Genomic DNA, 21250 nt, shown 5'->3' with positions numbered 1-21250 from the left:
GGTGCGCATGTCTGAGAATGTGACCCGCCACTATCACCGAGCCAAGGCCATCTTATCCAAACTGGAGACGATGCTCGAGAACTATCCCGCGGCCGAAGAACAAAAAAGCCCCGTCGCGGTCTCCAAGTCACCCAAGGTCACGAGAGTGCCTAAGCTCGTCACACTGGGTCCCGATAACAAAAGAGTGCGGCGCCCGACTGTTCCAAGAATAACTGTTCCCGGCGAAGTCCTCGCGCCTTACGACAATTTCGAGCCCTACTCTTCCGACAGCGAGGAGAGCTCCGATCACGACGAGATTGAGTCTGCGCCTGGCCCTATACCCGTGGCCGCCACACCCGCCCCGCGAATCAAAGTCGTCAGGCCACAGAAGACGCCCAAGACTCCGAAGACAACCAAGCCGACTCCTTCTGTCGTGCAGCCCTCGCAGCCCTTGCAGCCCCGCCAGGTCTCCCAGGTCTCTCAAATCTCCCCCCCATCGCAACCATCGCAACCATCGCAACCGTCTCAACCCTTTCAACCCTCTCAGCCAGTTCAGCCAGTTCAGACACCTAAAGCAGCGGCAGCCGTTGCCATGGTCGCGGTCGTGGACGGATTAGCAGACCGACCCCCTCCATCTGCCAAGCAGGTCGCCCCCGACAATTCGGTCATCGGTAGCCCGGACGCCCCTTGGTTGCAGCTGACTTCTTTCGAGCTTGCCAGGCTTCGGAAGCGTATGAAGAAGAACGCCACATGGACACCGAGCGACGCTATGATTGCCAGAGAACTCAATGACCTCGGACGTGGTGTTGAAGCGTACCGCGAGGCCAAGAGGAAAGCCGAAGAGGAAGGCAGGGCAATAGATCTGCCTCCAACCGCCGTCGTGGCAGAATCCCCCTCAGGTTCTCATAAGCTTCCCGAAGGCGCCCTGAGCGCTGCGGCTCTTACATCGGAAGGGGTGCCCTCGAGCAACAGGGGCATGAAGTTGAACGAGGCAAAGAGGCAGAAAAGGGAGTCGCTTGCGAAACAGGCTGCCGAAGAAGCGGAGGAGTCTGCCCGCCGGTTCAATGAGACGGCCCGGAAGCTCATGACAACCCAACAGCCAGCGCCTAGCTTGCCAGCCAAACTCAACAGCTCCGCTCAGATCAAGTCGACGTCGTCCAGAAACAAGCGTAAACGCCATTCCATTGCTGAAGGTGAAGATCGGAAGCCCGACCCGACTGATACATCAGCGGGTCGCCCTCCTCTCAAGCGGACCAAGACGGAGACGCCGGTCCCTCTCCCTCAGCTGCGCGCAAGCCTCAGTTCACAACCGTTAACCGAGACGCCCATTCCCCCTCCTGTTCTCACGCCCAATGGTTCTACGGTGACGCCCGTGTCTTCCACCCCAGTTCCTATTCCTGTCCTCGGCCAAGATGCACCGAAGCGTGCTGTGTCTCCGGCCCTCTCGAACACCATAGCCACCGCTGTCTCTGTGAAGCCACCAGCGGAGACGCCAATTCCGCCACCATCCATGTCTCCTAGGAAATCGACCACACCGATTCTACGGCCCGTTCGCGAACCGTCCAAGCGAGAAACACGAGGCGACGCGGCTAAGAAGACTCAACAGCAGCAGCAGCAAGCTCCGTCCGTGGATGTACATGGCCAGGCGCAGCAAGATCAGGGCCAGCCGTCCGCTGCGCCGAGTGCGAAGCAGACCGCATCAAGGTCTAGCACCCCGAGCATGTTGCCGGGGTCCGACGAAGTTGCGACCCGCATTCGCCCATCCTCTCGTGGAAAGGCTCCCAGCCAAGAGCCACAACCTTCCCTGGCCGCTGACCGGCCCCGACGCTCTAGTACAGCGCGGAACACGCCGGCTCCCGAGGCGCAAGCGGCGAACAGGAGGACAAGACGTCCGGCGCCTGGTGTAGTCAGCACGACCTCTTCGGGGGGTAGCAGTGCCGTCGGCCGTCGGAAGAAAGCGCCCAGCGTCAAACGGCGCGTACGGTCGCAGAAAAAGGACAATGGACAGACGATCGAGGAGATGGAGGAAGTCGACGACGAGGGCAATAGTATCGACCCGGAAGAGCCGAGGTATTGTGTTTGCAACAGGGTCAGTTTTGGCACCATGATCAGTTGCGATAATACGGTACGTCTCCTGTCAACCAGCTTCATCATTCACATACTCCTTTTCTTTCGTCCCCTGTCACCCTTGATGGTCCACGATGCTGACTTGTTGCGGAAGACCTGTCCCACCGAATGGTTCCATCTGGAATGCGTGGGGCTCACGGCCATCCCTCCCCGAACGACAAAGTGGTATTGCCCCGACTGCCGCGTCGCTCTCAACATTGGCGAGAAAGGCGAAGTGAATGCCCGGGGCGTAAGGACGTAGCACCATCATTATACCACCCAGTTCTGTTGCTCGCACCGATCTTTCTCCGGGGGCGTTCAAGGTGTCCTTACCTACCTGCTTTGGGACCAGACAGAACCTTGGTTTGGGCGTTTGGTAGGGAGACGCGGTTATTTGTCTGATTCCTTGTCAATCAGTTTCTAAGTCATGGGGTGTTATCTAAAGTGGTTCTTGCACTCGGCCGCTTTGAGGCGCTTTGAGGCGCTTCGAGGCGCTTCGAGCAAAGCGTGGGAGTTGGCGGTTACTTTATAGTTGCTGATTACTCTGCAGAGGATCGCATCGTTATACATCAAGATTCTATTTTGACTTTCATCATCCGTTTACATCATTAACCCGATGCTAGGTGTGGTTTATATATGATGAATAGACCTTAGCTCATTACTGTGTCCGCAGTGGTAAGTCGGGGTGACCAAAGCGGGTTGCATTTGCACGCGAGACAAAGAATGAAAGAATGAGATGTGTAAAACAAGGTCAAAAGGGGGTATCCGAATACATGGTAAGACAAGATAAGATAACCTTGTGGAGGTACGACAGGACGCACCTTAAGGTACGGAATTGGACTCGGGGTGGCGCACCAATGACATCACAAGCATGTCTGGACAGGACTCGAAAGTTGTCATTTCGATGAACCCAAATCGAAGTCATCGGAGAAATGCAGTACTTCATGCCTAAGGTACCGTCAAAGAATGGAAGAAAGGAAGTACTCTGTATTGCAACGATTCGTGCGTCTTGGCTCCTCAGCCCTGCCTGCTCAGCATCAAGCGCCGGAAGAGCCGTAAGTCCCGTTCCTTTCGCAGGTATACGTCACGACTTCACGTGGATTAAGCATAGCCCGTGAGCCGGCGCTGGATGGCCCGCTCACCTGACCAGTCCACGGGGTTCAGGGCGGGGTGGTCAGTGGTCGGTTCTCTCTTGTTCTGGCGGTCTTCAATATATCCCCTACATGTTTTAGCAAGCAACCTTTACGTTAACTTGTCGCCAACGGTCGCCCTCTGTTTCTTCTCGATGATCCCTCGTGTTGTTTGTGGCGAGAGAAACGAAGTCAACCTCAAGTCTCGTGCTACTGACATGAGTATCGGCGCCGACTGCTGACCGAGGTAACCCGACGACACAATCAATAAAGTAAGGTACCTACCTTACCTCAGTATAAGGTCCTGGGGCGGCTAACCGTCGGTACCCGGCCATGACTACTATTCCTGCTTATCATCCATTTTGATGAATCATTCAGCCAAGACACGGGGTAGAGTCAGGCCCCGTTTCCTCTCCCAAGACAACAACAGGCTGGAATGTTCTCCTGCCATCGGATTCCGAGAGCGAATGACGAAGAAACGGATGGGTTGAGGACCCGGTACCTCTTCTACGGGCAGATGTAGGTACCGACTAAGAGCGCGTTTGTCCATTGACCAAGTTAGTCTTGGGCCCAAAACAGAACATTGCCCCAACATGCCACGCCCATATGACACCTGGATCTCCTTTGGCTTCGGAGGTGCCTGGCCGTCCCACGCAGCTTGTCTGTCAATGGCGCACCACGGATGGACATTAATGGACGTTTGGATGTGTCCGTTAAGAGGCGCCTTCATTTGTTCCTACCTTATGATAGTACTTTGTTAGGGATCAGTGTGAATCACCTGTTTCAAGAGTCACTCCGAACCAACAAGGTAGGTACCCAGGTAGTCTTTTAGATCTGGCTGATGATGCACGGAGGCCGTCCGTGTTGGACCCACCCGGCCCTTTGTTGGATGCCATCCAGGCAGGACGTATCTGTATATACTTCTGCCTCCGAATATCTTTCGCTGAGGACATTAAAAGTTATGATACAGTAATAAGAAAGGATCCTATTACCTTAGTCTTTACTAGGTACCTACCTAGGTATCAGTACTACTACGGAGTATTCGTAGTGCCGTCGTGCTTCATGACACTTGCGCGCTGAGAGACAGGAGGCGGGGTAGGAGAGGTGGGGGGTTCGACGGCGAAGTTGCAGGCAGTTCTCGATAACACTGCACAGTGCTGAAGACCCGCTTGTCTCGAGGGGCAGACCCAGGCAGACCCAGGCAGACCCCACTGATCTGACCAACCTCCCCACCACTACCCCGTACTCCGTACCGCGTTTATTTTCGTAGCAAGGTACCTGTACTAAGGTAGCTACCACGGTGCATGTACAATGTACCACCGTCGACATTCAACTCCCTCCGTACCGTACTTCGTACTGAACTAACCTCCTTGTTACAAGCTCCTGACCTGATTGATGCTCGTGCCTGACCTTGGACCCTGCCCTGCCCCTCACCCTCTCCTGTTTCTTTCCTACCTTAGGTATCCCTTTCCCTCGCTAACCTTCACCCTTTCATCTCTCCTATTACTCACAACGAAACTGACTACACGAGCCTATGATACCTTACAGCTATCAAAGTCCTCCTTTCCGACGCGTCCTATTGCCTTTTCCTAATACCTACAGACCTACCTTACCCTATTATAGACGATTCGTTTCGAGACTCTTTAACATTCCCCAAATCTCTCTCTTACGTTTCCCATCTCCATCTTCCATCGTCGAGGCTGTGCCTGAAGATCCACTCCCTTATCTTTACGCACCCCCACCTCAGCAACAGGCCAACATCAGCAACCGCAACCAGAAAACAACGCTCCTTGATTCTTTGCGCGTCTTTCCAGATCTCTCTTTGCTTTGTCCAACATCTATTTCCCGAGCGGCACTCGGGGCAGACCGGCGAACAACCACTTATCACGACGTCCCATCTTCTACTTCCGGAACCCACCGAACTCGGACCTCTTACTCCCCCCTCATTCCCCCGTATCTGCCTACGATAACCGCCAACCGCCAACTGCTACTAACTGGCCAAGGGACACGCCAGATCCGGGGAGGGAATCCTGCCCTGGCTGCCCGTGCAATACCACTTGGATGCCGAGTAAGCTCCCTCCCTCCTCTATCGCGCACCCCTTGTTCCTACACTGGCCGTCTCGAGAGCCCGCGTAGCTTCTACTTCTCCGGCCCGCCAGAAACTGACTCATCCGTCTCTTTCTTCCTGTCACTTAGGCTCGAAGAAGGACAGAAAGAACGCTAAAGATGGTGGAGGAGTTACCTCGGCAGTGAGCAAGCTCGCTGCTGGGAAGTTCGCGTAGGTTCCCTCCCTCCCTCCCATAAAGCCGTCTATGCAGCACAGCCGCTTACTGACACCGCCGAGGAAAACAGCAACGTGTCTAAAGGCCCCGTCTCCAACTCTGCTTCTTCCTCGTCGGTTGCATCCCCGGACATTAAACCCGTCGCTCCATCTGCCTACGATGCGAATCTGACCATATCCCCGCCCTTGGATGCGCTGTCTGCGACATCTGTTTCCGCCAGCACCGGCGTCAGCAACCACCACGAATGGACCCGAAGCGCTCTTGCTGGGTCTCCGGGGAACCTCATCAGCCTCATGGGCGAATCGCCACCTACCCAGCCATCCTCCTACGAGGACCACGCCCGCCTCCCTCCCGGCTGGGCGACCCGGCGGCCCATCATGACCCCGCAGGCGGCCTCTCCATCGCCTCCCAGCAGTGTCCCCAGCAGTCTCCGCCGCCCTCTGAGCTACCAGCAGGATCCTATGCACGCCGCTGAACTGCATGCGCAAGTTGCTGCCACCGCTGCCTACCGCCGCGCCTCCGTCCAGTCTCCCTTCTCCCATGCGCGAGCGGGCCCGTATCCGCCACCTCCGCATCTCCCCCAGGCTCACTTTTACGGTACTCCAGATCTCGATTTCGATGTGGGGCCGCAGACTGGGATCAAGGCTGGGGAAAACGGCTACCACTTCGGCCTCGATACTCTCCCATCCGCACCGTCAAGCTCGGAGCTGTCCCCGGGATCTGACAATGTCGTAGTGGCAGGATATGAGGGCGGACTCGAGGTGTATTCCGTTTCCAAGCGGGGCTTACAGCGCGTCACCGGCCTCAAGGGGCTGCGAGGTGGAGTGTTGCATGCTACGATCCTACCTTGGATTGGTTCTGACGAACACGCCGACGTTTATCCTCTGGTTGCCGTCGTTGTCCACGGCCCTGTCCTGCCGGCAGGCGCACCAGAGGATGGTCCTCGAGTTGCCTCTCCTGAAGAGAGACCAGAGTTGTGCAACAGTCCCCGAACAGACGCCAGCCACCGGGATGCGGCGACCGGCCGCTCGTTGGCTACCGTTGAGCACTACCAGACCAGCGTGGAACTCTATTCACTCAAATCAAACAAGCTCATCGATGTCCTGCTTGAAGCACCCAAAATTCCTCTGGCCACTCCTATCACCAGTCCAATCTTCAAAGCCCCTCTTCCGACCGGTACATTCGTTATCCAAGCTGATGGTGGTAACATTGCCGTGGCATCTGGTTCTACTGGCGAGGTTTGGGTGTACCGCCGTATCGAAGGTCTGTACGGCGATGGAGGAGTTCGTTTTGGCTGTGCCGGGAAACTCTGGACCAGTCTGCAGCAGGCCCCACGAGGTGGCGAAGTGACCGAAGAGTCCGGGGGACGACCGTCTCCCGCTCCGAGCTCTGCACGCCCGAACCCACCGACTCCCATTCTGGCCTTGAACGGGCGGTGGATCGCTTATTGTCCACCGGCGCCTTCCTCTCAAATTGCTATCCGAGCCCATGTCCCCGTGCCTATGCTCGGCAAAGGGCCTGGCCTCTCATCAGTCACGCCACCCGTGCTTCCCACTGTGACCTCCGGCGCTGAACTGCCCATCTCCGAGGGCATGATGAATAAGATCATGCGCGAGACCACGCAGGAGATCATATCCGGCGCCAAGTGGGTTGGTCAACAGGGCTTGCAGGCCTGGAACGCGTACTGGAATAAGAACACGTCCCAGCAAGGCGGCCGACAACCACGCTCGCCCCCTTTAGCCCCGCAGCAATGGTCGAGCTCGTACCCTCAGCGTTCCGATCCAGTTCAGTTCCCGCCGACCCATGGGACTCCCGGGAAAGCCGTGGCTAGTAGGGAGCCAGGCCTGGTTACCGTCTTGGACCTGGCGACTCTGAGTCAGTCTGCCTCGTCGCATCCTGTCACCACATTTCAGACTCCTCTCGGATGTAGCTTTTTATCCTTCTCTCCGTCGGGTTTGTTTCTCTTCACTGCCAGCACCAAGGGCGATGTGCAGACAGTCTGGGATCTCATGTGCATCCAGTATACCAAGTCGTCTCCGCTTCAGGCTGTTGCCGCTACGAGTACGGTTGGGCCGCGCGTACGGCAGGTGGCCCATTTCTCGAGGATGACGGTTGCTCGCATTGTAGAGGTGGCCTGGTCTAGGCCTAACGGGGAGCGGATTGCCATGGTGACGGAGCGTGGCACCGTCCATCTGCTCGACATGCCTGGCAACGCCTTCACGTGGCCGCCCCCTCGACGCAGGAGGATGACGGAGCCGAATGGAGCGCCAGCGTCCGAATCGCCCGGGTCTGCGGTGTCCATGGCGTCCACCGCGTTCGGTGCGGCCTTTGAAGCTGCGAGGCCGCTGATCGACCGCTCTCGAAGGGGCAGTTCTAATGGACCCGGCCTAAACAGCGCGAACCTCGTCGACTCTGCCAGCCAGGGTGGACGGGCGATCGCTGCCACGATCAGCCATTCCCTGGGCAAGACTGGCACCGCCATCAACCAGCTGCGGCACACGGGGGAGAACCGGGTGTCGCTCCCGCCGAGCGTGGTACCGCCGTCGGCGTCCTGTGTGACATGGCTCGCTGGTAGACGGTACCATAGGCTGTTCGTTGTCGGTAGCGGGCTGGTACGGACGTTCCCTTCCAAGAGCCGACGCGGATTGGTTGCGTCGGAGAAGCAGCGAGGGTCTAGAGGCAACCGGTACATGGACTTCAAGTTCCCCACGCTACCCGACGATACGCTGGCACCGATGGTGAGGCATTTTCTTGACTCGGACGAATACCTGGATCTGTCCGACAGGGAGATGGATGCAGGGAACACCTTGACGCTCGAGCCTCGTACGACAGCTGTGCAGGCCGAGATCAGCGCGGAGGCGTGCATCCCGCAAGCCGAGATTGAATCTAGCGCCCCGTATCAGCCTTTCCATACGGACAGGAGGGTTTCTGTGTTTGAGTACGCCACGTCAGCGGACGTCGCTTCGGAGGTCCCTGCGGTGACAGCGCTCCTCGCCGAAGCGACACTCGACGACCCGCCATCTTCCAAGTCGAAGAGGAAACAAGCACGGCAGGCCTCCCAGGCGGCGCCTGCGGCCCATGACGTGTCCCGACGACATTGGGCGTTTGGTCAGCCGATCGACTTGTTCAAGCTACATCTGGATCATGGCATTCTTCAAGACGAGGAGTGGGACGCTTCGGAGGAAACACGCGCACTGCCGTCATCTTCGATGGAGAGAGTGATGCGCGTGGGGGGAAATCGCGACGAAATCGTGGTGACGACGAGGCGGCGGCGAGGGGCGCGTCACATGGTAGATGAGCATGGGTTTTTTGAGGATGACTGCGAGGTTCTTGACTTTGCAGACCAGAGGGTATGAGTAAGTCGATGATGCATACATAGTTGGCCAGCGCCGCGGTTAAGGATTGCATGGGAGTGTTGGTTCTCTCGTCCGGCGTTGATCTCTCTCTCTCTCTCTCTCTCTCTCTTTCTATACGAGACTGGCCGGGAGGGAAAGTAGCTGACGAGGCGACGTTTGGGACATTTGGATTTTACTATTACACCCGAGGCGCACCGCTCTTCAACAAGCACGGGCAGGGCCCAAGGGCAAGGGGGGCAGGAGGAGGGAAAGGGTTGAAGTGTCGTTTGCAAAGTCGTATGTCTCTTGGTTCCTGGTACGGCGTACTGGCTGGCCTGTTTGCGACCATATTAGTTAACACCATGCTTGGTGTTTTGATCTTGGCTTAACATAAGTCTAGGAATCCCAGGTGGGCTCTGGTTGACCCCCAGCTTGCTGAATAGAATCAACCCCTTAGATACCCATATTGGTCCCATGCCTTTGTGAACCTGTCCGATTTTGAAGCACGGATGTCCACGAGTACCAAGGATCGATCTCATGGACTGGAGGTATTTCGCGCGATGCCCATCCCATTCTGTATTACCATTACTTGGAAATCCTTGGCAGCGCACGTCTCATGAATCCTGATTTTTTTTCGTTATTACAACAGACCCATGCCCACGGACGCCCTCGAAAGACAATCCCTTGCCTCCTTCCCCCTTTTGTCTATGGGGGGCTTTTTCTTTTTTTTCTTTCTTTCCTTTACGCCTTCTTCTTCGCGGCAGCCTTGGCCTTGGCGGCCTTCTTCCTGTTGCTCCGGATCATGACCATGGATAGGAAGGAGCCGACGACGGCGGAGCCGAGAAGGATGAGGATGACGGGGATGCGTATGGCCCAGACGCGGGGCGGGAAGAAGTTTTGGAGAGGGTGGTCGTCGTCGACGAAGGGCTGGAGTGAGAATTTGCTGCGTTAGCGTTCCTTTTCCCCTGTACAATGGTATGTGTTCTCGTCTCACGCCAAGTGGCGTGATGCTGCTGCGCCGAGGGGTAGTCCGGACGGTGGAAGGAATACAGGGGGCCCACATACCATGAGCAGAGTCCAGATGGTGTAATAGGTGAATATGACGGAGGCGGCCACGAGCATGGCGAGGCCGACGAGTTTGTCAAGCTGTGGTGTTGATGGTTGCTTATTAGTCTACTGGACATCATCTTCCATTGGTTCCATGAGAAGAACCTCATAGCCTTTGTCGCGCCCGCTCTGTCTTCCCTCTCCTCCCTTGTTTCAATCCGAGATGGCTGGATAGGAGAAAGAGAAGAAGGGCCTAGGAGACATGAGGGCGAGGTGGAGGTGGAGGTGGAGGTGGAGGTGGAGGGGGCGAGAGGTCACGTACCATTGTCAATGGAGAAAAAAAAAGGGTAATTTAGCGTAAGGAGTGTAGAATCGCGCGCGGGAGAGAGAGGAATAGACGAGTCGGAGGGACGTCGACTGGGAACTATTGGTCGAGTATGGGCGTGGTCTTTGGTCTCTGTAGACGGTCGTGGTCGTGGTCGAGGTTCGCGATACTCGATTCCGTGTACCGCACCTAAGGTACCTATATACACGTTTGTGTTGGCTGCAGGTGGAGACACCTGGACGAGTACCTGCAGCTCAAGCCACCCCAAGCTGACTGACTAATACGCCGTACTTGGTCCATGCGCATCATTTGCCGCAGCCTTTTTAGTAGCCCCACTCCCCAGCCACATTTTCGCACGGCACGTTCGTTCCTCTTTGTTGCTTTGTTAGGTAGAGAAAAGTTCAGCCGCGTCTTTCCCAAGTCCCCGTAACTGAGGAACGAACTTCCGCCATCATCCCCATTTCTTATTTTTCACTTCGAGGTTGCCATCCCCTACGAACTTGGAATTCGCGTCTTCGCAAGCCTTCCGATCAAGTTAAAGCCTCAACGAATTAATTAAAAAAAAGAAGAAGAGAGAAGAAAACTGAACCGATACACGAACAGTGAGCATCCAAACGGGCGCGACCAGGATGGCGTCTCCAGACGTCGACTCGCCTCCTCCCCGTCCGGCTGATAGGTCCCCCGGCCCAGATGATCGATCTCCACGCCGTGAACCAAATGGTGACCGAAATGGTGACCGGGAAACGGAACGAGAGCGAGGACCAGAGCGAGGACCAGAGCGAGGACCAGAGCGAGAACGAGAACGAGAACGCGAACGGGAAAGGGAATCGGACCGGGACGAAAGAGGGACTACAAATCGAAGACGTGCCGAAGGCCGAGACCGACGCCCACCTCGCGATGGGCCCAACGTCGGCGTCGCGGACAAGTACCGCCCTGCTCCCAGGAAACGCAGCCCGCCGCCTGTCAAGACGGAGGAGGAGAAGCAAGCCATCGCAAAGGCCGAGTACGAGAAGCTCTCGTCGATGCGTTCCGGTGGTACCTACATCCCCCCCGCACGGCTTCGCGCTCTGCAGGCCCAGATCACGGACAAGTCGAGCAAGGAGTATCAGCGACTCGTGTGGGAGGCGCTGAAAAAGTCCATCAACGGTCTCATCAACAAAGTCAACTACTCCAACATCAAGCACATCGTTCCCGAGCTGTTCGGCGAGAATCTCATCAAGGGCCGAGGTCTGTTCTGCCGTAGCATCATGAAGGCCCAGGCCACCTCCCTTCCTTTCACTCCCGTCTTCGCCGCCATGGCAGCCATCGTCAACACGAAGCTTCCCATCGTCGGCGAGCTCCTCGTCAAGCGCCTCGTCATGTCCTTCCGTAAGAGCTTCAAGCGGAGCGACAAGGCAGTCTGCGTCGCCAGCACCACCTTCCTCGCCCACCTCATCAACCACCAGGTCGCGCACGAGATGCTCGCCGGCCAGATGCTTCTCCTCCTCCTACACAAGCCCACCGACGATAGTGTCGAGATTGCCGTCAACTTCATGCGCGAGGTGGGCCAGCACCTTCAGGATATGCAGCCCGCCATTGCCATGGCCGTCTGGGATCAGCTACGCAACGTCCTTCACGAGGCCGACATCGACAAGCGCGTCCAGTACATGATCGAGGTCCTGTTCCAGGTCCGCAAAGACAACTTCAAGGACAACCCTCCCATCAAAGAGGAGCTCGACCTCATCGAGGAGGAAGACCAGATCACCCACCGCATCGACCTCGACGGCGAAATCGACGTCCAGGACGGCCTGAACGTCTTCAAATACGACCCGGACTGGGAAGAACATGAGGCGGCGTACCAGAAGTTGAAGGCCGAGATCCTTGGCGAGGGAAGCGACTACGAAGACGATGACGAGGATGACAGTGCGGACGAAGACGACGACGACGACGACGACGACAAGGAGGAGGCAAATGAAGAGCAAAAGGCGATGGAGATCAAGGACCAGACCAATACCGATCTCGTCAACCTGCGGCGCACCATCTACCTTACCGTCATGTCCTCCATTGATCCCGAGGAAGCCGTGCATAAGCTTCTCCGCGTCAACCTCCCGCCCGGCCGGGAAGCAGAGCTCCCGTCCATGATCGTCGAGATCTGTTCACAGGAAAAGAATTTCACCAAATTCCACGGTCTCATTGGCGAACGCTTTGCCAAGCTGAACCGGCTCTGGACGAATCTCTTTGAGGATGCTTTCGTCGACTATTACAACAAGATCCATCGCTACGAGACGAACCGCCTGCGCAACATTGCCACGTTCTTCGCCAGCATGCTGGCTAGCGACGCCATCGGCTGGCACGTCCTTTCCGCCATCCACCTCAACGAGGAGGAGACGACCAGCTCCAGTCGTATCTTCATCAAGATCCTCTTCCAGCATTTGGCCGAGGAGCTGGGCATGCCCAAGCTCCAGGCCCGCATGAAGGACGAGATGCTGCAACCCAGCCTGGCCGGCTTGTTCCCTCGCGACAGCGCGCGGAACGTGCGCTTCTGCATCAACTACTTCACCAGTATCGGCATGGGCGCGCTTACCGAGGAGTCGCGCGAGTTCCTACAGAACATCCCCAAGCCGGCACTGCCGGCGCCTGCCGCCGACGATTCCGACTCCGACTCGGTATCGAGCTATTCCTCCTACACCGGCTCATCCTATTCGCGATCCAGGTCCAGGTCCCTGTCCAGGTCCCGGTCCCGGTCTCGCACACCACGACGCCGCTCTATTAGCGATCGCGACCGCTCCTATACTCGCTCCCCTACTCCCCGCGGCCGTGACCGACGCCGCTCCTACAGTAGCAGTCGCAGTCGCAGTCGTAGCCGAAGCCCGATCCGTGAACGCTCCTATACCCGCTCACTCTCCCCCGCTCCGCGTCGCACCGTTATACGAGACGTCTCCTACTCTAGCAACCCATCCCCCAGGCCAACGCGTCGGTATTCGAGCGATTCGCGCTCCCCTTCCGCGGCACCGGCCCCGCGAAGCAGCCGTCGCAGCCGAAGCTTGAGCGATTCACCCCCTCGCCGTAGGCCAAGACGCAACAGCTCGTCTGTCAGCAGGTCTCCTTCTCGATCGCCATCCCCTCCTCGGGAGAGAGCAGCGAGGAACGATTCGTATTCGGCTAGCCCACCGCCCCGTCGAGGTGCAGCGGCAGCACCACCAAGGAGGGGACGCAGCCCCACGCCTCGCGATCGTCCCTCCTCGCCGCTGCCAGCTCGCCGCAGGAGGAACAGTTCTTCTGTCAGCAGCGGGCCGAGAAAGAAACCTCGGTACGTCAAGAGCCGGTCGCGTGGGCCGCTATCCGATTCGCGTTCCCGTTCGCGTTTGCGTTCGCCGACCCGGAGCCGGAGCCGGAGCCGCTCTCCTCTCCCACGTCGCGGGGATAGCCGGTCCCCAGCTCCACCTTCTGCGAGGGGCACGCGCAACAGGAGGCGGGATTCCTACGATTCACGGTCGCCCAGCCCTCCCCCTCGGAGGCAAAACGGCCCGGGCGAAGAGTATGGCGCTACTCGGGGTCGAGGTACGGGACGCGGCCGGGGTTCCGAACGTGGTCGAGGCGGACGTGGAGGACGCGCTGGCAGAGGCGGACGTCATGGCTACCGCGGCAGGCCGAGGTCACGGAGTCCTGACCGTGTTGTGGGAGGGGACGGAGGTCCGAAGAGGCGGAGACATGGCGAATCGCTTTCGCGGTCTCGTAGTCCGCCTCCCGTCAAACGGGGACGGAGGTGAATTTGCCGTGTCTTATTGGCTTGAACATGGAGAATGGGGATATCCGTATCTGATCGAAGCAGCAAGGGAGAGATCGACAATAGAGGACATGGAGGACATTGCTTGTCGGAAAGGCAGGTTGCTGTTGTGGTTTGCTGGCTTCTGATAGATGCTTTCGGCCGGCGTTCAACTCAGATTGGATGCAATGACTCGGCCTCGGATTTAATTGTATGAATATTTCCACCAAGATGCGATTCAGAAGCTTCATCTTGACCTCGTTCCTAGGTCCATATATCTATCTATAGATCTATCTCGTTCTACACCCGCTATCATCGTGCTCCCAAGAATATATACTATGCAACGATGTGATGGAACGCCTTTTCTCACGATAGGTACCACAAAAAGCCCATGCATCCAGTCCAGACATACAACAATTTTGTTTTTTCCCTTTCCTTTCCTTTTCTTTTATTCAAGAGTCCCGTTTCTACCCTGCCAGGAGCTTGTCATCCGTCTCAAGGACTCTCGCCTCAACGTCAATCACGCTCACAGCCGCCGAGCCCTCGTCAGATGGTTTGAGCGTCCCATTCTTCGAGGCCTTCTTCTTCTCCTCTTCTTCCGCAAGCAACTTCTCTTTATCCTTCTTGCTCAGCTGTATCGCGCCCTTGGCCATGGCCTCCCTGGGAAGAGGGCGCACGATGGGCTGGGCGACCCACCAAGGCCGTCGACACCTTCGGACCGCCGCCGCGGAGCTTTCTTCGCCCTCGTCCTCGCCTTGGCCTTTACCATTGCTTTTCCCTTCTCCGGCAGCTGTACCACCCTCGAGGCCGTTTTGTTGGGAACCGTTCGGTGGTGGTGGGTCCTGGCCACCCCCCGCAGCGGACGAAACGGCGTCTTTCGTCGCGGTTTCTCCGTCGGGTGAAGTGGTAGTACACGTAGACGTCCCGTTTGTTTTCGGTGTCCTCCCGCCTTCGTCTTCCCCGTCGTCGAACATACGACCCCCGGTACGCTCATACTCGAGCAGCCCGTCCGCCACCTTACGTTCCACGGCGGTGAGGATCGTCTCGTAGGCTTCGAGGTCCCCATTGCTAGTCCGCGCCAGCATGTCCCGAATGTCGGTGTGCCTCGTCACCAAGTGCCGCAGGAGGTGGAACATGTGCGGCTGCATCCCCATGAGATTGGGGCCCAGCGGCCCATTGTCTCTCTTCTTCTTCTTCTTCTTGTTGTTGTTGTTGTTGTTCTTCCCGTCAGCGCCACTGCGTTTCTGCTTTTTGCGCGCCGGCTCCTCCGCCTCGGCGGCCGCGGCGTCCATCTCGTCCATCCAAGCGGTATCGTCCCCGGGGACGAAGAGCGGGCGACGCGCCGGGGGGTCCTGCTCGGCGACGAAACGGTGGAGGATATCGAGGTAGCGGCGAAATACGGCGTCGACGCGCCACCCGCCGCGGCCGTCACGGCCGCGCCAGTACTCGCGGCCCTCCTGACCGGGGGGCGGCGGGGCGGCGAACAGGCCCGGGTCGCTGAGGTTTCCTTCGGCGCTCATGACGGCGTCGGCGCCGGTGGCCTCGAGGCAGCGGGCGAGGTCGGCGTGCTGCAGGATGTTGCCGTTGGCGAACAGGACGGTTTCGGGCGGCAGCTGGCCGCGCAGCCAGCGGATGGTGCTCCAGTCGGCGAGGCCGGTGAGGTGGCCCTTTTGCTCGCGGCGGCGGCCGTGGACGGTGAGGATGCTGGCGCCGGCGTTGAGCACCTTCTTGGCGTAGGCGAGGGTGGCCTCGCGCGTTTCGAGGATGCGGATCTTGGCTGTCACGGGGATGTCGAGGTTGCGGTGTAGCGTGTTGATGAGGCGGTAGATCAGCTCTTGGTCCTCCTGCAGGAAGGCGCCGTAGTGGCCCTTGCGGGCGATGCCCTGGGGACAGCCGAGGTTGAGGTCGACGGCGTCGCAGTAGGGCGCCACACGCTTGGCGGCCTCCAGCAAGATATCCGGATCGTTTGCGCAAAACTGGACGAACAGAGGGCGGTCGATGGAAGGATTCCCGTCAAGCCAGGGGGGTGGTGTACCGTTCGCTGTGGCAGAAGATGGAGAAGAGGAGGAAGGACAGGGCGATCGGGTAGGTTGAAATGTGTTCTGGCGGTATGGCTCCTTCTCAGCGTAGAGGCGCGCATGAAGCATGGGCGAGTAAGCCAGAAGGTTGGATTGGTCGGACGGCGCAATAAACGATCGTGTCAACATTCGCCACGCCTACATTAATGGGGGAAAAAGAGGCATATTAGCATCATACCCTACGTGCGAAGCGCCCAGGGAAACGACGAAACCAAAGCAGGACTCACAAACTCGGATTGAGCCACCATAGGCGCGAGAACGTGTTTCGGGCTCCCAAGGCTTTCGTAGAAGGCTCGCCCGTGCAGTTTCGCTTTCCCAGGTCCCGGGTTCACGCCATAGTTGGAAGACGTGACGGCGGCAGTCGAGCCCATTGCTTCGAGAGAAGGCACCTGGTCCTGCCCTTGGGGCCCCGGGGTAGCAGCCATTAGACAGCTCGCGGAGTAAAAGGATCGAAGCAGCCGCGAGCTAGGGCGCTTCCAAGGGCTCGACAGCCTTCGGACCGCCTCCAGATTATATTTTGTCGAGTGTAAATTGCAATTGTCGATATTATGGCTAGTATATGCTTTGTTGTAAATTATACGGCCGTGTTTTGGTGGTGACGACGAGAGATGCGAGATCTGTGCCGCCCCCCTCCATGTGATTTTTCCAGGTAATTATTCGCGTCTCGTCCAAAGTTGTCGATAAGATAAGGCGAGAAGAAAAAAAAGTAAAGAAAGAAATACGAGGCTCCGTGCGGGGCATAAGGCTGCGTGCGCTACGAGAGTATGGGCTTACAACAACCATCGGGATATGATTGGACACTGGGGCAGCAGCTACCTTACACGTACTTAGCAAGGCAACGACCACAAAGTATCCTCTACTCCTGTGGTACTTGAGGATCCGAGGGCATTTCTTCAGGTACTTGTATTAGCCTAAGGTCCCCTACCCATCTATTTCGGGATAGCGTCTGGTAAGAACATACCTTAATGTAACTTGATACCTGCTAATCCGCACACCAATTACCTTGGCTCGAACTCCACCCCCGCTCTTCTTCCAACCTCAGAAGGATCACGAACAACCAACACAGCTGCAGAAGTGCGCATACACCCCCCCACGAGAATACGCCGACAGTTCGTCAGCTGCAAGCCGTCCTTCACAAGCGTGACAGAGATGCATAATCGATCGAATCTCGAAAGCAGGAATGCGCAGAACCACGAGGCCACTCCGCACTGTTCTTCTTCGGCCTCCCCAACGAAGCTGAGGTTTGCTTTGCTTTGCCAATGATGAGAAACCACATTCTCTTTCTTCGTACTACCTAGCCGAATTAAAAGGCAAGTGGAAAGAAAATAAAACAGAAACAAAAAAAGAAAAAGAAAAATGAACGAAAACACATCGAGAACCTATTGCCCGTCCGCTCGCTTCTGCCGCTTTCACATGGCTGTCAACTCGTGTACCTACACCTACTCACCAAAAGCAACAAATGCACACAGCAAATCGACCAACCCAGTGCCAGCACAGTAGTCCAAGTAGTCTGGACCAGACCATGACCGTCTCACTGCCCCGCAGAATCCCGAGGCAGCAGGAAACGGAAGAAGAAAAAAGGAGAGAAAAAAAGGTCAGCTGGTGCCGGGATTCCGTCCCCTCGACCAACCCCGGCCTGACCTGACCGATGGCTGTATCCGTACAAATGCCTCGTCTGTCACTTTTTCCTCCCGCCCGCTTTTCACTTTATGCCTCATCACCTAGCTTGCATCTCCTGCTCTCTCTCGTCTCCGCTGCACATTTCCAACATTTCCCGCTTGAGCTCAATATATTGTATGCCTGGAGTGATGCAACAGACTGAGTGCCCAGGATCTCAGAAAAGATAATTAGGAGCAGAAAGTACTAGTCGAGAAAGGCGCGGGAAGGGGGGGGGGGAGAGAGAGAGAAAAGAGAAGAAGCGAAATATGTGCAAAGAATAACGCCCCGACTCCAAACTATGCTGCGCCAGAGACGCCCTTGAGAAATGGAAAATGGAAAATGGAAGATGAATACACATGATTTGGGTCGAGTGGCCCTAATCGGGAAGGGAAAAAAGGGTCGACAGCATCTTCTCTCGTTCGAGGCATCGCAGGCCATCAAAAGAAATGTGTGTAGATCTTCGAATTCTCGTGGACCTCCATCTCCTATAATTATTGTCGTCAGTCTTGCCATCCATTGAAACCATGGGATAGACACATGGAAGAACGTTGATCGAAACTCACCATCTTGAACGAGTTCAGCTCCTCCTTGATCTGCTGTGCCAGCATCGGCGTGAGCCGGTTGCAAGTCGCAATCTCACCACGCCGGTCGTACTCCTGGCTATGCCACGTATCGTAGAACACAATCCTTGGGGAGAAAGTCGCGTTTCGTTTGCCGCCCTGTGGCGTCGTCGGTGCACTCTTTGTGTCCTGTCGGAGCTTCATTGCCGATACAAAGTAGTCTTCCCCGCCAAGGGCCACCGACCCCGTGCGTTTGTGCCCATGCGCCTCATCATTCGGCGTGCTCGGGGCGCTGGAGTTGGGCGAATCCGACACGCGAGGTATCGCCGGAAGCTCGGGGCCGGATCCCTTCTCGACGCCTGAACTTGGCGATCCGGACCGGTGCTTCAGGATGCCCTTCCTCACCGCAGCCAGCACTTCTTGCCGCTCCCTGTCGCCCCCAACGATGCTCTTCCGCGCGCTAGAATTCTCCGTCCCGGAACTGCCGCCGCGCTCCGACACCATGCTGGGCGCATTAGACATATCCAACGAATTGCGCTCCAGGTGGGGAAACCCGGTACCGCCACCGTTCTGGGTACGCGGGTTCGGGTTCACATTGACCCTCTCCGCCTCAACGGTGATCATCGAAACCTCGGCCTGACTAGCCTCTGTCGCTGCCACATTTGTGACCGAGACGCCAAGAGAGGACTTTGGTCTAAATAAGCCAACCAGGGACCGACTGCTCTTCTTCATTCCACGTCCCATCTTCCGGATCATGATGGACGCCGACGACGCAGTAGACGACACGGATAGGTTGTCCGTGGAGCCCGAGAAAAACCGGCCTCCGTAGATGTTGTTGCCCAAACCGCTCTCCTCCTGCTTTTTCGCGATCGCCGCTTGTTCAGCGTCGAAGAGCTCATCTCCGGTCGGCTCTTTTCGAAGGCGGGCAGGCTCATGTTTGCTACTCTCAATGGAATCCGACCCTGTCGTGCTGTCGGCGGCCTTCTTGAAATCGGCGGCACTGCCAAAGGAAAAAGCGCGTCGCAACCTCGACGTCTTGCTCTTCGATTTGCCGCCGTTTTGGTTAATGGCCGCCAGCTGTTGCGCGGCAGGGCTATTCAGAGTACCGTCGGTTGATGCGGTCGCCGATTGGTTAACCGATTGCTGCGGAGCGTCGCCAGAAGAGGAAGGTGGCTTTTCCATAGCTGATTTACCCTCCATGGTCGCTTCTTTCGATAACGGCGATGGACTGACGGTTCGTTTGGCCGCATCTGACGATGAAGCTCTTGGGGGGATAGTTACGGATTTTGAGGATTCTTGTTTGGACGCTGCGGCATCGGAATGTCCAGTTGTCGAGGATGAATGGCCCGTCGGGGTAGACACATTGCGGTTGGCAGACTAAGAGGGGGCAAACATCCTGGTTAGTTACGCCAACCTTGCAGGGGAAAATAAAATGGGGCCCGAGTAAAGCAATGTGGTTGGTTCATTATCACAGCGAGGGCGAGAGAGAACATGAGAGGTCAGAATGCACTCACAGAAGATGGTTGAGAGTGTCCGCTTCGGCTGGAAGAGACGCTTTCCGAGCTGCCTTGTCGAACATGGCTGCTGTTGTCGCTAGTGACCAGGCGCAGTGATTTCGGGTCCTTCTCATCCGAGTTCTTGGGGGTTGGGGCACGATCCTGTCGGGGCGGTTCGCCCGCATGCTGCGAGTCATAAGCCTTGGCCGTACCAGAACCTGAGTTGTTGACTTGATAGCGAGGTTGCTGCTGGGTTTGACCAGCCGGCCGCCGATACCTATCGGGCGCCGGTCTCATGGCAGCAGCCTGTGCGAAAGTCATTTGCATGGGAGCGCCCGACATATAGGCAGATTGAGGCCTCGGTCCCGGCTGCATGGCGCGAGGCTGTGGCAAGGACAAATCATCCCGGGAGCCGGTCGCTCCCACACCCATGGCGCCCCTGTACGATGCACTGGACATGGAACCTCCCATATGCCTACTTCTATGGTCATAGACAGGCATCATATGCTGTGCTGTGGGCACGACGGGGGACGAAGTCGTGCGGTACCCCCCATACGGTTGAAGCGGTACGTTGGTGTGCAAGTTAGGTGTGCTAGCGAAGGCATATTGCTGGATTGGTGCACCATTGCCACGATACATGGCTGGTCCGGCCATGCCTCCGGAGAAACTACGCTGTCCCTGCTGGCCAGCCATGTATGGTTGGTTCGGGTGAGCCTGGACGGGGAGCATGGTCCCGGATGTCGATCGATTCTGGAAACCGGCTGCGGAGCTAGTGTGTTGAGGATATGTTCGAACCAACGCGGCCATATTCCTGTCGAATTAGGCGGAAGTGATTACAGTCGAATCGCGTTCGGGCGGCGTGCCATGCAAATTTCTAACAGGGCGTTTCCGAGTAGCAGCAGTCGAAGGATATAGAGTTGCGTGTTATAGTCGTTCGGGCGAGGGGAACAAGCTGGAGTGCAATTGTTCGTTAGCAAGATAATTCGGCCAACAGACACAGGGAGGTAATGAAAGCCATGTTGACGTAGAAGATGCACCAGGTAAAAACCTAAACATAACAAAAGGCATCACACGTGCAGTGAGCCTTGCTGTGACGCGTGGAATACTCGAATTGCTTACCTATTGGTTGTAAAAATAAAGAGAGGAGGCGGTTTCGTGTCGACCGACAAGCAATGACCGATTATCGTGTCATCAGACGAAGATGAATACCTAGTCTCCAGAAAGAACGGTCGCCTGCGGCCAGAGAGAAGCTGATTGTATGTATGGGGGAAGGGAAAAACGAGCGTTGGCGTCGAGTCGCCAAAAGAAGAACAGGCCACTATCACCGTCGCCCAGTTTTTCTCGCTCGGGCTAAAAGAAGTTGCTGCAAGTTGGATTAGATCCAATGCCGTGTCAGACAGCTTAGATCGAGGCCGGGAGGCAGAGTGCAAACATAAGTAGGGCACCGTTTTTGCACCCCGTCTTGCTCGCTAAACTTGAAGAGTTTGAAGAGTCTGGAGAGACAGACG

At 56.9% G+C, this 21250-nt stretch overlaps 6 protein-coding genes across 6 annotated transcripts; 3 read left to right on the top strand and 3 right to left on the bottom strand.

Moving 5' to 3' along the window:
• The first annotated feature begins 4547 nt into the window (after positions 1-4547).
• Positions 4548-5648, top strand: SODALDRAFT_48874 (hypothetical protein). The gene is made up of 2 exons (XM_028615410.1): positions 4548-5493; positions 5560-5648. The coding sequence occupies exon 1, from the start codon at positions 4750-4752 to the stop codon at positions 5437-5439; it is 690 nt and encodes a 229-aa protein (XP_028463494.1). The 5' UTR covers positions 4548-4749; the 3' UTR covers positions 5440-5493; positions 5560-5648.
• SODALDRAFT_393387 (hypothetical protein) lies at positions 5442-9347 on the top strand (the record flags this gene model as incomplete). Its single annotated transcript, XM_028615266.1, has 2 exons — positions 5442-5464; positions 5568-9347. The coding sequence occupies 2 exons, from the start codon at positions 5442-5444 to the stop codon at positions 8851-8853; spliced, it is 3309 nt and encodes a 1102-aa protein (XP_028463493.1). The 3' UTR covers positions 8854-9347.
• A 226-nt stretch (positions 9348-9573) lies between these two features.
• SODALDRAFT_362508 (DPM2-domain-containing protein) lies at positions 9574-10204 on the bottom strand (the record flags this gene model as incomplete). Its single annotated transcript, XM_028614470.1, has 3 exons — positions 9574-9759; positions 9898-9978; positions 10142-10204. The coding sequence occupies 3 exons, from the start codon at positions 10202-10204 to the stop codon at positions 9574-9576; spliced, it is 330 nt and encodes a 109-aa protein (XP_028463492.1).
• Positions 10205-10634: 430 nt separating this feature from the next.
• SODALDRAFT_328061 (MIF4G-domain-containing protein) lies at positions 10635-14264 on the top strand. The gene has a single exon (XM_028610591.1). It carries the CDS (start codon positions 10834-10836, stop codon positions 13951-13953), a length of 3120 nt encoding a protein of 1039 aa, XP_028463491.1. The 5' UTR covers positions 10635-10833; the 3' UTR covers positions 13954-14264.
• Positions 14265-14416: 152 nt separating this feature from the next.
• Positions 14417-16398, bottom strand: SODALDRAFT_337018 (Dus-domain-containing protein; the record flags this gene model as incomplete). Its single annotated transcript, XM_028612641.1, has 2 exons — positions 14417-16165; positions 16255-16398. 2 exons carry the CDS (start codon positions 16396-16398, stop codon positions 14417-14419), a joined length of 1893 nt encoding a protein of 630 aa, XP_028463490.1.
• A 1788-nt stretch (positions 16399-18186) lies between these two features.
• Positions 18187-20549, bottom strand: SODALDRAFT_337017 (hypothetical protein; the record flags this gene model as incomplete). Its single annotated transcript, XM_028612640.1, has 3 exons — positions 18187-19623; positions 19761-20511; positions 20542-20549. 3 exons carry the CDS (start codon positions 20547-20549, stop codon positions 18187-18189), a joined length of 2196 nt encoding a protein of 731 aa, XP_028463489.1.
• Positions 20550-21250: the final 701 nt, after the last annotated feature.

Source organism: Sodiomyces alkalinus (assembly GCF_003711515.1).
Source record: "Sodiomyces alkalinus F11 unplaced genomic scaffold SODALscaffold_10, whole genome shotgun sequence".
Taxonomy (NCBI): Eukaryota; Fungi; Ascomycota; class Sordariomycetes; order Glomerellales; family Plectosphaerellaceae; genus Sodiomyces; species Sodiomyces alkalinus.
The sequence above is the reverse complement of the archived record's forward strand: the minus strand, read 5'-3'. Positions and strand labels throughout refer to the sequence as shown.